This window comes from Amphibalanus amphitrite, unplaced genomic scaffold (genome assembly GCF_019059575.1).
Source record: "Amphibalanus amphitrite isolate SeventyFive unplaced genomic scaffold, NRLGWU_Aamphi_draft 000243F_arrow, whole genome shotgun sequence".
Taxonomy (NCBI): Eukaryota; Metazoa; Arthropoda; class Thecostraca; order Balanomorpha; family Balanidae; genus Amphibalanus; species Amphibalanus amphitrite.
Genome location: NW_024881738.1, coordinates 412,527 through 425,140, shown reverse-complemented (window position 1 = coordinate 425,140; position 12,614 = coordinate 412,527). Strand labels below are relative to the sequence as shown.

General features: G+C 53.6%; 2 protein-coding genes across 2 annotated transcripts; both read left to right on the top strand.

Moving 5' to 3' along the window:
- The first annotated feature begins 8,043 nt into the window (after positions 1-8,043).
- Positions 8,044-10,559, top strand: LOC122386209. The gene is made up of 5 exons (XM_043375195.1): positions 8,044-8,233; positions 8,561-8,891; positions 9,363-9,525; positions 10,178-10,403; positions 10,550-10,559. Exons 1-5 carry the CDS (start codon positions 8,094-8,096, stop codon positions 10,557-10,559), a joined length of 870 nt encoding a protein of 289 aa, XP_043231130.1. The 5' UTR covers positions 8,044-8,093.
- Positions 10,555-11,790, top strand: LOC122386193 (serine palmitoyltransferase 2-like). The gene has a single exon (XM_043375147.1). The coding sequence runs from the start codon at positions 10,559-10,561 to the stop codon at positions 11,750-11,752; it is 1,194 nt and encodes a 397-aa protein (XP_043231082.1). The 5' UTR covers positions 10,555-10,558; the 3' UTR covers positions 11,753-11,790.
- The last annotated feature ends 824 nt before the right edge of the window (positions 11,791-12,614 follow it).

Below are 12,614 nucleotides of genomic sequence, written 5' to 3'. Positions count from 1 at the left end.
GCTCCATTATCATCCAACATTTTAAATCACGTCCTTCCGTACACTCGTGTATGTACCACTCTTATTGTCTCATGCCCTTTTTTACCAGAGCCATTGCACGTCAAACGTTAAAATATTGAACCGTGCCAAGCATGTCAACACAGCGCGGCCCAGTTCACGTCCCGGACCTGTCTCTTGCCATCTCCATCCGAGCGGGTCGTGTCAGCCCGCCCGTCCTCGTGGCCTCCCGCCGGCCTGGAGCACCGCTCCAGGGTCGTTCACTGGCCCCCTGCGGCGACACCGGCGGCCCGCACTCCATCACACCGGAGGGCAGCGCGTGATGTCTTCATGGCGCGGCCGCCCCCGCCGCCGCCCGCGCCCGCGCCGCCGCCGTGGCCACAGCAGCCGCCGCCATGTGCCGCGCGCCTCCGCTCGACTCGCGCGTAATTGCGTTGTTTTGGCGGTGCGGTCGGCGCGGCGGCTGCTGAGGTGGTGTAGGTGGGGCGGGGAAGGGGTGAGAAGGGCAGGTGTGTGTGTGGGAGACAAGGAGCTCCACCCCAAACTGTGCTGTCGACTAAACAATGATCCACTCGGTAGGCAATGAAATAGGGGAAGGGCGGACCACACACATGCACAGCAGATCGGCTCTGCCTTGCATGTTCCAACACATCCTCCCTTTTTCACGAAATAGCAGCATTAAAGGCTCACCAGAGTCTATATAAGGCGCCAAAGTCTCGGGTAGCAAGGACAATGACACCATGGCACTGGGATCCTTCCAACAGCCCGAGTTATAGGAGAAGACAGTTCCTGCGCTCGAGACTTGAATCCAAACAAGACAACATCTCTAGTCTGCAAGCAAATACCGACATGGATCGCCAAAAGAAAAGAGGAAAGCTTTACATGGATAGAGGTCTTTACAGAGCAGCATGAGCTGGACGTGCTCTGCTCTCGGGTCAGCATCCCCAGCTAAAATTCGTCCTCCACGACCGCCTACTGACCGCCGCGGAGGCCCGTGGGCCGCCCGGCTTTGCAGAAAGATTTATGCGAGTGATCGATACGGGCCCATGATATATTTGTCTGTCGGAGGATGGTCGGATACTGCCCTCCCCTGCTGGGCAGTAATTGGTATCCAGCGTGCTGGGGGACGGGCCGGGAAAATTGGAGCCACTCTTAGTGGCTCCATTAGGTCTGTGCTCTGTAGTGACAGTTATGGGGATGTTAACTGGTCATGCTATGCTGGGTATTTATGTATGTTGGGTTCGCTTCGGTTGATATCGTGGTTAACCGATAGAATAAGGGTTAGGGCTGATAGGACGTGACACCAAATACTGTTACATTATCGATGGGCCTGACTAGGACAGGAACAAAGGTAGACCAGTTTTTGAAAGCCTTGCTTAATTCGACACTGATATAAAGATGATCATGTTTTCTAGCAATGCGCAACGCCCAGGCTATTCTTAATCATTTCCGTCAGTTCAATTCCAGAGCTCCGATTTAAAGCATGACTGTGGCACCTGTCGAGATCTAGTGCAAAAACGGTGCGCTTATTTCAACTTGGTGACGCTTTAATTTGATAATTAACAACATACCATTGTGTACCGTCTACTTACTCATAAATCAAAAAGTAATTCCGATTCCCGTAAAAGTAACGGTTTACAGCATGAGGCGATGTGTGGCTCAGCACTGGCGTATGAAGCCGATACAGTTCAGGTCCGTCTGCCCCGATACAAACATCACATTTCCCGGCGCGTTTTCGACTCACGGCGGCAGATTCCGACATCATCATCCATATCCTTAATCTTAATCACTGCGCACCGCGATCCACCGCCCGGAGACAATAGTGGCGCACGGCGGGTGGTGGACGGCGCGGCAATTTATGGCGCAGTGGCGGCGGCGGCGGTCGCGGCACTGGCGGCCTGATATCGTGATGGGAGGCCTCACGCGGACTGGCCATTCCTCAGAGCGCGTGAGGCATGCCCAGCCCGGAACTGCCGACCCAGCGTGGCCGGTTGGGCGTTTGATCGATCAGAACCACGGCCCAATGTGGCGCAGAGCGAGACGCGGCGCACGAGTGCGAAGATAGACGGTGTTCGGACGGCGGTACTGAAGAGGTCGCCCGCTCGCGCCTGGAGACTGCAGTGGCTGGAGGCATGCACAGAAAGATAGCACTAGTGCCCACTGGCCGCTCTGGCAGATAGGATGCGAGTTTGCCTGGCGGACAGCGAGCAGAGGATGGATGGATGAAAAAGCAGATGAGTATGTGTGTGTGTCCTATATATGTAGACAAATATTTTTGCCATCACGTAAAGGCGACTGTCGATCGAATTGCATCACAAACATCAGCGGTGTAACTTAGTTGCACGCGTGATAGACCCACCCTCTTCAAACGACCATCATCCATGCTGACCGCCCCACTCCGCCCCACCCCACCCCACCTCACGGCCATTCTGTAACAGGAGTCGGGTCGCTCGGGCGCAGAAAACACGGTCATATATCAGAGCCGGATTTCGTCCTTGGACACCAATGAGGGCCATTAACATCGATGCTGACGTTAGCAAGCCGACTGTTGTCTTCGTGCGCTGCTGTTGACTGTCTTCGTAAGAGGCCGATTAACATAGGCTTAGGCTGAAAAGTGAGGCCACTTCTGGCAAATAGCCTGCGCTTCATTTAAGTCGGAATGAAACAGTAGCAGGCCAGGATCATTGTGGTAACAGCATTTATGTGGTAAAGTGACACAACAAAGTTTGGAAGCAGAGTCTAAATCAAAGATCACTGGGGGTCAATGTGTTGAAGAGTCTCTCATACCTATTGTGGCTACCGTGTTCAGAAACAAAATCATCCAGCTGGGTCGCAACTCGGATAACCTCCGTCGCCGTCATATGACTGTCTGGCTATCGTTCTGGGCGTAGCCCCGCTCCTCCAGGACCGTCCCAGCGTAACGTGCTATCTTTATTCGATCACAGATCCGCGACCGCTCGGCGGTGGATGACACAGAGCCGGCCGACCTTAGAGCGACAGCGAAATATGCGCAACAGCGCACAGCGCCGGCCGTTAGATCAAGTTTATTCGGCTATCATATTTCGCGATGGCGGTATTAATTGTGTCTGGTGGCTGGAGGCGGGGTAGATGGGTCCGCTGGAGGTTCGGAGCAGCGATCCGCAGCCGGAGCAGTCGCAGTACTCATCAGCTGAACGATCTAAACGAGCCCTAACTACTGCCGCGCAAGCGGCTCAAATTCATAGGCAGGACAACGGTTACATGGTTTATATCGTTCATAGAAGTTATGTCAAGTGCTTACTATTCGACATGCACTTGAAGGGTATGTTTTGTTATCTATTAGGTCTTTTATATCAGAGTTGAAATATGACACGATCTTCAGGGCAATGAACTTTACGAGAGCTCCATGGTCTGGTCAGAAGTTCAAAAGTTCAGAGAATGTTTTGAACTGCAATAAGTACTGTCTGCACATTGCATATCACATCTAAGTTCTTAAGTTCAGCTCAACTAATGCACTGGTGAACCTAGATTATCTTATTAAAGAACATTTCAAACAATTTGACAGAGATGACTGAAACTGAGAAGCACCATTGACCAGGACCCGGCCCAGATCTCCCTCCGGTTTGCCCGGCTCCACTCACCCAGACCTTGCAGCTGGGAGAGAGGGGCGAGATAATGAAGGGACTGGGCAGAGTGATGAGCGGCCCGGCGCCCTCTCGGTGGGCAGAGTGGTGCCCGGGTGCCGCTCCCGCCAGCCTTCACAGTGAGCGCTCTGCAGGGCGCTGAAACCGGTTAATATACCGCCCGCTGCACTGCACGGCCTCGCTCAACTGCCGGCTTCGCAAACAATTTGTCAACATAAACATGTGAACATGGTAGACAGTCTGCAACAGCTGATGTCGGCCGCTCCCGGCTGCAGAGTTCAGACAATTATGTTAAATACTGCGCATTTGTGCTTCCTTTAGATCGGCACGTCAGCGATTTCCCAGGGTGTGGAACATCGAGGCAAGTAATCTCCCGGCATTATCTGAACCCGGCTGCCTCTTTGTTTTTCCCGCATTGCCTGGTACTCATTTACTAAATAGAATATGAACATACCTTACCTTCCATGTTTAATGTTAATTTGCACAGTTAAGTTTTGCTCACCACTTCCCTGGGCTTCCCAGTCATGAAAAACCTTGCAACATGCAAAAATTGCAATCGCCATCTCTCAAAGGGATAACTCATCTGTCGTGAAGAGTCTCCTTAGGTTCCCTCCTCTCCCGCGCGGCCGCCCTACGCGCGCTGACCGATCGACGGCGGCGCCTATCAGCTGACGAGGCGCGCTGCTTCTAACGGGCCGGGTCGACGATCACACAATGAGGGCGTGCACTGCCGGCCATTGAAACCGCTCGAGCGCCGGCCAGCCGAGCCCTTTGTCTCATTAAGACTACAAATTCAGAACAACAGTAATTGAGATATTTATCAGCGAGCTCGGATGAGCTACGCCGTCTATTGTCATGGAAATGCGGGGGCCGGGCCGGTGCCGTTTATTTGGACGGCGCCCGCTCTGAGAGGCTCGCTGTCTGTGGTGTGGGCCGGCGGACGGCACGATCGACCCGCCCCGGGCCGCGTCTAACAGTTCGGACAGTCACGGAGATGGGCCTGGGTGGGGCGGCCGTGGCTGGGCTGGGCACTGCGCGATGAGCGAGTTGTGGGACCGACTGGGGTGACTGGCGACCGGGCCAGCAGCATGGTGGTATTCACTTACGCCTTGCGAGATGTCGGTCGGTCTGCATAAATCGGCCAGAAGTCGTAGGTCGTGAGCATACTTTGATTATCTCAATCACCAGATCTCTTTAGCTTAAATTTATCTGCTTCACCAAGATCTTTCATTTCCAGCGGCTAGTCCTCCCCCGCTTCCACCTGCTTCCATCGTCTCATTTCTCGTGTCCCATTGTCCTCCTGGGTTATCGCCAACTCCACACCCTTCCTCTAAATTGGTGGGCAAGTGGTGCCTCAGGCTCGCCAGCAGTAGAGCCCAAACCAGCCCGTCACACGCGGTAAACTCGACCTTATTGCCAGTTCAAGTGCCGGCTGAAAGTTAAATGTCTTGATTATGTTTTCGCCCGTCGACGGAGGGTTAGAGGAGGGTTTGAGTTGGGACCTCCGGTAGCCTCGTGTCGGAGACCTGTCGAACGTGTCGGCGCAGGTAAACACTCCACAATTTCCCCTGCGACCGCCGCCACATCCTCCCTGCTGTGGGAACCTGACTCCCCCGACCACTAGCCATGGAAACATTGAAACACACAGCCACTGACCACCGGCACACCTGTAATTGGCGTCCGAAATCACAGCCTGCGGTATTTCATACTAGGCCGTGATCTTAGCATCGAATGTCTGGCGAGCACCTTTACAGTCAAGATTAACAAAGGTCATCGAAATTATTTACGCGTAAATAATTTCGATGACCTTTGTCAATCGTGACTGTAAGTGCGTTCGCCAGACATTCGATACTAAATGACGCTTTATCTAAGGATCCGTCCGAGATAAAGATGCATTGCTATCAAATAATTTTCATATATTCCACAAATGCTTATCTTATATAGAGCTGCCATGCGTAGCCCTCAACCTATCATTATGCATGTGGACGTAAATCGGGCACCTCGTTGGCAACAAATATGCTGGCGCATTTCCTCGTAACTCTCTGCGGTACAAATGCCTACCGACATCTGTACTTAGTTGATAAGCATAAAAAAAGAGAAAAATGATGCGCCACTCATCACCCTTGATTACCGCCAATTACACTCGAAAGCAGCTACCCTGCGAATCGCTTCCTTTCATCGCCAACATGACAGGACACTGGCAGAAGGTGACACCCTTACACCTGCGCCGGGGCGCTACGATTCATCACAGCGTGTGAAGCGCCAGCCCCCGCGCGCACCACCTAGGTGGTCCCTAATTTCCCGGTCACAGGATGCTCTAATGGCCGGGGGCAGGTCCGGTGCCCGCAGGACGCCGCCACCGGGCCAGACATCGCCACTGTGAACGCTTTTTGTCGCGCCCGCGCCAGGTCCGCCGCAGCGCGCCAGACGCGGGCAGAGCGCGCTGGATCGTCACAGAGCGCCGCACTGTGTGGTCTTGAAGAAAACATGCCTCCATGTTTCGATAAGAGCGAGGCATGCCTGGAGGCTGGACTTATACATGACGAATACTTTTCAGGCTTTGGCTGTTCTCGCGCGAACAACCGAAAAAATGGACAGAGGAAAAGGAGAGGCTAGTATCCACATAGCCTTTAATCGTGATAGTGGCAATTAATTGTCACGCCTTTTTGTGTGTCTGTGCTTGCATTTCAGTGCTTTAGAGACCGGGCATTGGAAGGACTCCAGTTAAATATTTACCGACTTAAATGCTTTACTCACTCGTGCTTCCTGAAACCGACACAGCGACACCCCAAATCACCGGACACCCACACCCACAGTCACCGGACGCTGACACTCTAAACGGCGGACACTGCGGTAGGCCGGAAACGGCTGGTCGGACACCGCGCCTCCGTTCGCGTCGCGGACACCGCCCGCTCCAAATGACGTAATGATCGGCTGCTGACGACGACAGCTGTGGCGACCGGCGAACAAAACCCGGCCATTGTCACGGGGTCAGACGGCAAGGACGTGACTTATGTCCGGAAACACGGCACTATGGGAGGCTGATGGCCACGGACGGAGGTCTATTGTGGCGGTTTGGACTTTGGAGGCTACAGCTGCGTTTGGAGGTCGCCAGAGGCCGGAGATGGCCGATCTCTTGATGAGAGTTGGACGGGACACAGGTGCGATTTGATTGAGGTTGACTTTGAAGTCGTTTGTCAGAGGACGAAAATTAAAACCATTGGGATCCGCTTTGAAAACCGCTTGCCTACTCTGACGGCCCATTGCATTCACTGCTTTAGACGTTATATGTCCAAGCTTCTGCACAGATGCCTATGGCGTACGACATCCCGAAGTAAAAAGGCTAACGCTGCCTCTTATTAAAATTCTGAGAGGTAAATAAATGCGAAAATTTATTTGCTTTCCATTTCATCAATGACCAACATAGGCCGTGTATTTTTATAGACAATGAGCGTTGAGCAATATACACGGACACCAAATAAAGCGTGCGAGTTAATAACCTTCCGTGCCCTGCCCTGAACCATTCCATATCTACGAGTATGAGCGCACACACAAGTCTCGATAGTGTCCGATAGCTGGCTTCGCCAGCCCTGTGAACGGCGAACGCAATCAAGTTCTCAAGCTGCAGCCTCTGAACTTGGAGCTCCAACTAAAGAGCTGGCCGAGAGCTCTCGACTTTCACTTTACCCATCACCCTTGACCCCGACCGTAAACATTCCGTCAATCGGAGCACTTACACTGCCGACAGACACTCGATTCCCACATAATTGACGGCTATAAACGCGTAAAGGCGATGTATGAACTCGTCACTTATCAGACTTGTAGGTTAATGAGGAGCGCTTCACTCACTGCAGCTGGTGGACATGTAATCCTTTCCAGCTCCTAAACACGAACCCTTATTGACTGGGCATGCGCTGCCCGCGTGGGATGTCATCATCTGAGCAGCTCAAGTGCGTGCTCAGCTGCCGCAGCTCCACAGCTGCCGAAGCTCAGCCCGCCGTCCATGGTCGCCAGGCCGACAAATGTCCGAGCTAATGTCACCGAGTAATCGCCGCCAGTGGGCACCTGTTCGCTCAGATGCGCTGCAAATTAGCGGGCTAATGGACGGCGGATGCAGCACCGCCCACGTCTCTGGGAATGGCAGAGCAGTTGTCGTCAGGAAAAGTAAGGTGCTGTCGACCAATTCTGCCTTCAGCCTGTCCCACTGTGCACTGTTCTTATACTCAACTCGTGTTGTTCTTATAATTCGAAATCTACGCCGACCCCTGCGGCCCCCATTGCCCACGTCCCGCTGGCTTCTGACCCCTCCTCCTCACTCACCCCTCCTCGTCCCACTTGACACGCCCCTGCACCTGTGAGCAGTCAGACAGCCTTTAAAGGGCGCCGCCGCCCGCCCAGGGGGGCCTGTAGTGTGTCTGTCGGCGGCGGGGCGGCGTGCTCTCTCGTCCCGAGGTGCCCCCAGAAGCCGGCGCGATGCCTCAGAGCAGCGAGGAGCGGAGTGTGGAGCCGGAGCCGGCGCCGGTGGCACCCACCGACGCCCGGCCGGCCCACAAAGTCGACTCTCTCGCCTCTCTCAGCTCGCTCGGCTCTCTGAGCTCCGCCTCGTCCGCTGGGTCAGTCCAGGTCAAAGGATAACGTCAGATAAACTCTGATCAGACTGGTTCGGTTCGACTCAGCTCGATTTTATTCGGACTGTGATTGAGCTGGTGGTTTTGTTACTTCCTCTGGTGGTCATGCTCTGGAACCAAGCCTACCTCATATGAGGATTCCGGTTCGGTTTTATTTTGTTTTGTTCTATTTTAAAGGATCAATCCTTTATTTTTTGCTCACTTGTTGCACATTTGATCACCAGAGGCTGCCGGCTGGTCATGTAGGTGGTGCCATCTTCTAACCACAAAAGTGCGACAAACCCTCATCGAACCACTCGTTCACTTTTTCAGGTATGGCCGTCAGCTGTCGCAGATCTCGCTCTCCTCTGTCCTCTCCGAGTATGACGTCACTGGCCCTGGCTCGGCCGACTCAGAGGACGAGAGCTCGGACAGCGGTCTGGAGCTGGTGGCGCCCTCTGGACAAGTGGCGCCACTGAAGCGAGAGCGGTCGGCGCAGGCGGCGCTGCAGACGGGACTCGAGGGCACCGAAGAGACTGAGCAGATTCCTGAAGTCTGGGAGGGGCAGAGGGCGGAGAAAGGTGAAGTAGATGAGGGCGAGAAGGAGTGGAAGGATGAGGAGAAGAGAAATGATGTTGGAGTGAAGGAGACTATCGATGAAAAGGTATTGTTTCGCCCTAATTCAATATATCCGGCCGTTTCGCCGCTTTAGGTACCGTGGTGATGAGTAAAACGGGAAAACACGAACTGTTCGTGGTAGGTCATGGGTACATTTCTTGCCCAAAATCAAGTACAATGAAGGGAAACATCAGTCGCTCATGGACAACAATGGAAATCATATCGGTCATTTCAGGACCATGTCCAAGCATCGCCCGTTGTAGGTATAACGCCATCGCAGGCATGTATTTTGCATCACTTCTGCTACCTTACCTACACCTGCATTATTTTCCTAATGCCTCGGTATGAATTATCTATACCAGTTTTATCTAGCTGTAACAAAAATCGGTAGCGCTAAAAACCTGTTCGGCATGTGTCCGTACACGAACCTTGCAGAGTTCTGCATTCTGCAGTGACAGCCGCCCACACCCGATTCCATTGACGGCCGTTTTCCGCCGTTGCGTGTCCCTGATTCCAGGCCGCGATCGCCGCCGACACCGAGCCTATCCAGGCTGCTCCGACCCAGCCCAAGCGTCAGCTGCGCCAGTACAACCAGGAAACCTTCGAGCCGGCGCCGCGGCGGGTCGAGCTCCTGGTCAACCTGGCTATCAACGTGCTCAAGGCCGTGGGAAACGTCAAAGGTAAACCCGACGCCGGGCAGAGCCGGGCGATCTGTGAACTTTCGGTAAAACTTGGGTAATGGATGATTTCATAAATAGCACACGACGCGGATATGCAATAATACAAGTCACCAAAGAAGCATATGCGTTGTACGATTTTACGTGACGGTTTTATTTTTAATGGATTAGGCCTGTTTGTTCTTAGTCAATTACAAGTTAGTGAAGTGAGATGGGAGTAAGAGGTGTATAATCATCGGCTGGAGTCGACCACTTCCAACGTCAATTATGTGCTTTTAATGTTTTGATCTCGATATTGACCTTGACCTTGACCTGACTTTCATTGATTCAACGGTAATTGATCGGTCGAAATCATTTATTTTATAATTGACTGAGAGTAGATGCCCGATGAACGTGCTCGGGCTTCAGGAAATAGAACGGCAAAATTAAATCAATGAGTCTCTTGTAACCCCACTGAAAACAAACGTTGCGTAGGCCTCCAGTGATCGCGCACTCAAGTGCAGTTATGAAGCCCGGCAGTCATCGATGAGAACCGTTCGAGCGTTATCGAAGCTCGAACGGTAACGCTAAATAAGCGAGCCTGTTGCACGTCACCTATTCACAAGCTAGCTCACTTCTCCACTGAGCGATACCGAACATTTTCCCTTTTCGTCAGAGTACATCGCCCCTCCGAGTAACATGGAGGCGGGCCGGGAGGAGTACACTCCGCTCTACAGGACGGACGACTTTGGCGGCTTCCACGCCCGGAATATCTTCCGGCGGTGGCAGGACTGCTTCTGCAATCCCATCGACTCGGCGGCTACGAATATGGTGAGCAGTGGGGACAAAATTACAGACGGGACGGGAAGTTTAAAAGCGAAGGTGGTCGATGCGGCGCGGCCGTATGTATGTTATATGTATCCTACGTTATATGTAAAATGTATGTGCCGTTTCACCAAATTTAAACGAAATGGTCATCTAACGGATTTCAGACGACAGACATGTGTGGCTGTCTGACATCCAGTGACTGTCTTCTGTGTCCGGGCAGGTATCTCTGATGGAGCGCCGCTTCGAGAGCAAGCTCTCCTCGCGGTTCACACTAACCGGGGAATCTCACAGCTACATCAACCTGGGCTCCTACAACTACCTGGGTTTCGGCGGCCTGGGACCATGCGCTGACCAGGCCGAGACTGCCACCCTGCGGTACGGCGTGGGATCCGCCGCCGCGCGACAGGAGGTCGGCACCCAGCGACTTCACATGCAGCTGGAGACGCTGGTGGCTGAGTTCCTCGGCACTGAGGACGCCATCACGTTCGGTATGGGATTCGCCACGAACTCGACCAACATCCCTAGCCTGGTCGGACCCGACTGTCTGGTGATCAGCGATAAGATGAATCACGCTTCCATTATCCTCGGGATGCGTCTGTCGGGAGCCAAGATCCGCGTCTTCGCGCACAACGACATGGCTGACCTGGAGCGTCAGTTGATCACGGCACTGACCGAAGAACGTCGCTGGCGCAAGGTGATGATCGTGGTGGAGGGTGTTTACAGCATGGAGGGCTCCATCGTTCTGCTACCCGACGTCATCCGGCTGAAGAAGAAGTACGGAGCTTACCTGTACCTCGACGAAGCTCACAGCATTGGAGCCGTAGGTGCCACGGGTCGAGGCGTGGTCGAATACTACGGATGTGATCCGACTGATGTAGATATCATGATGGGTACTTTCACGAAGAGTTTCGGTGCCGCTGGTGGCTACATCGGCGGCAGCCGTGCGCTGGTCGACCATCTCCGCGCGCACAGTCATTCTGCCGCCTACGCACTGGCCATGCCTCCCTGCGTGGTCCAGCAGGTCATCGCCTCCATGGAGATCATCCTTGGCCGTGACGGCACCGATCTGGGCCGTCGCAAGATCGACACTCTGGCTCGCAACTCTCACTACTTCCGCCAGCGTCTACGTCAGATGGGTTTCATCGTTTACGGCAACGACGACTCCCCCGTGGTGCCGCTGATGTCCTTCTTCGTCAGCAAGACGGCGGCGCTGTACCGTCGTCTGAAGGAGCACGGCGTGGCCACGGCTGTTATCGCCTACCCGGCCACCAAGCTGACCGAAGCGCGCGCTAGGTTCTGTCTGTCGGCCTCGCACACCCGCCAGCAGCTCGACTATGTGCTTAGTGTGGTGGATAAGGTGGGGGACGAGCTGGAGCTGAAGTACAGCCAGCAGCGCCCGCCTCCCGCCGAGGTAGTCTACTGAGGAGTTGGACACCCTCTCTGGTGGTTCACTGGGGTGGAGACTCTTTTTTTTCTGTATTTACTGTATTTACCTTTTTTTCACATTCGCTGAAGTTTATTGGACACGGCACACTTCACAGCTTATTTCACAGACAACAATCACCAAACACAAATCGTAGACACAAACTGCAACAGCGTGCAGTAATACCGCTTATTTCTGGCCGGGGTTGAGATCGTCAGCATATGCATAGCAGGACACACAGCATGCACAACATAGTAAACTCGATTGTCGAAGACAGTGAGCGGGCGCCACTCCCTCCGTTTCGATTGTTCGTTGGCGTAACGAATCACGGGCCGCGGGCCCCCGCCCGCACCCCCGGAAAATCATTTTCCCGGGGGTGCCCCCTAACCACCGTACCACCGGGTGGAGACTCTCCCCGCCTCAGTAATTCGCTGTGGTTGGGTCCTGATCCCGCCTCAGTGGGCTACTGAGCGTGACGTCTGACCTCCCTCTCCTCCCTGGACGTCTACTGTTACAGACGATAGGCACGACGCAGATACTGAGACATGGAAATTGGAACTTCCCACATGTGCATGAAGGAAAATACAGTTCGATAGGCGCTGCAGTTTGTCTAGTTTGTGGATCTTACATACTTACGAATCGAGTGTGGCCTAGAATGGAATTTGCAACGATATAATCAAAATTGCAGCTTCCACCCTCACATTGTAAACAGTTCCATACCTACATAGTGAGCCTCAACAAGGCTGCGACATTGAACATTATTCGTTGGAATGCAACGTTTACTTTCAAAACCAGCACGGTTCGGTAGAACGAGCGGTGATCCCCATATAGCGTTCTAGCACTGATAGCATCTTTCGTTGCT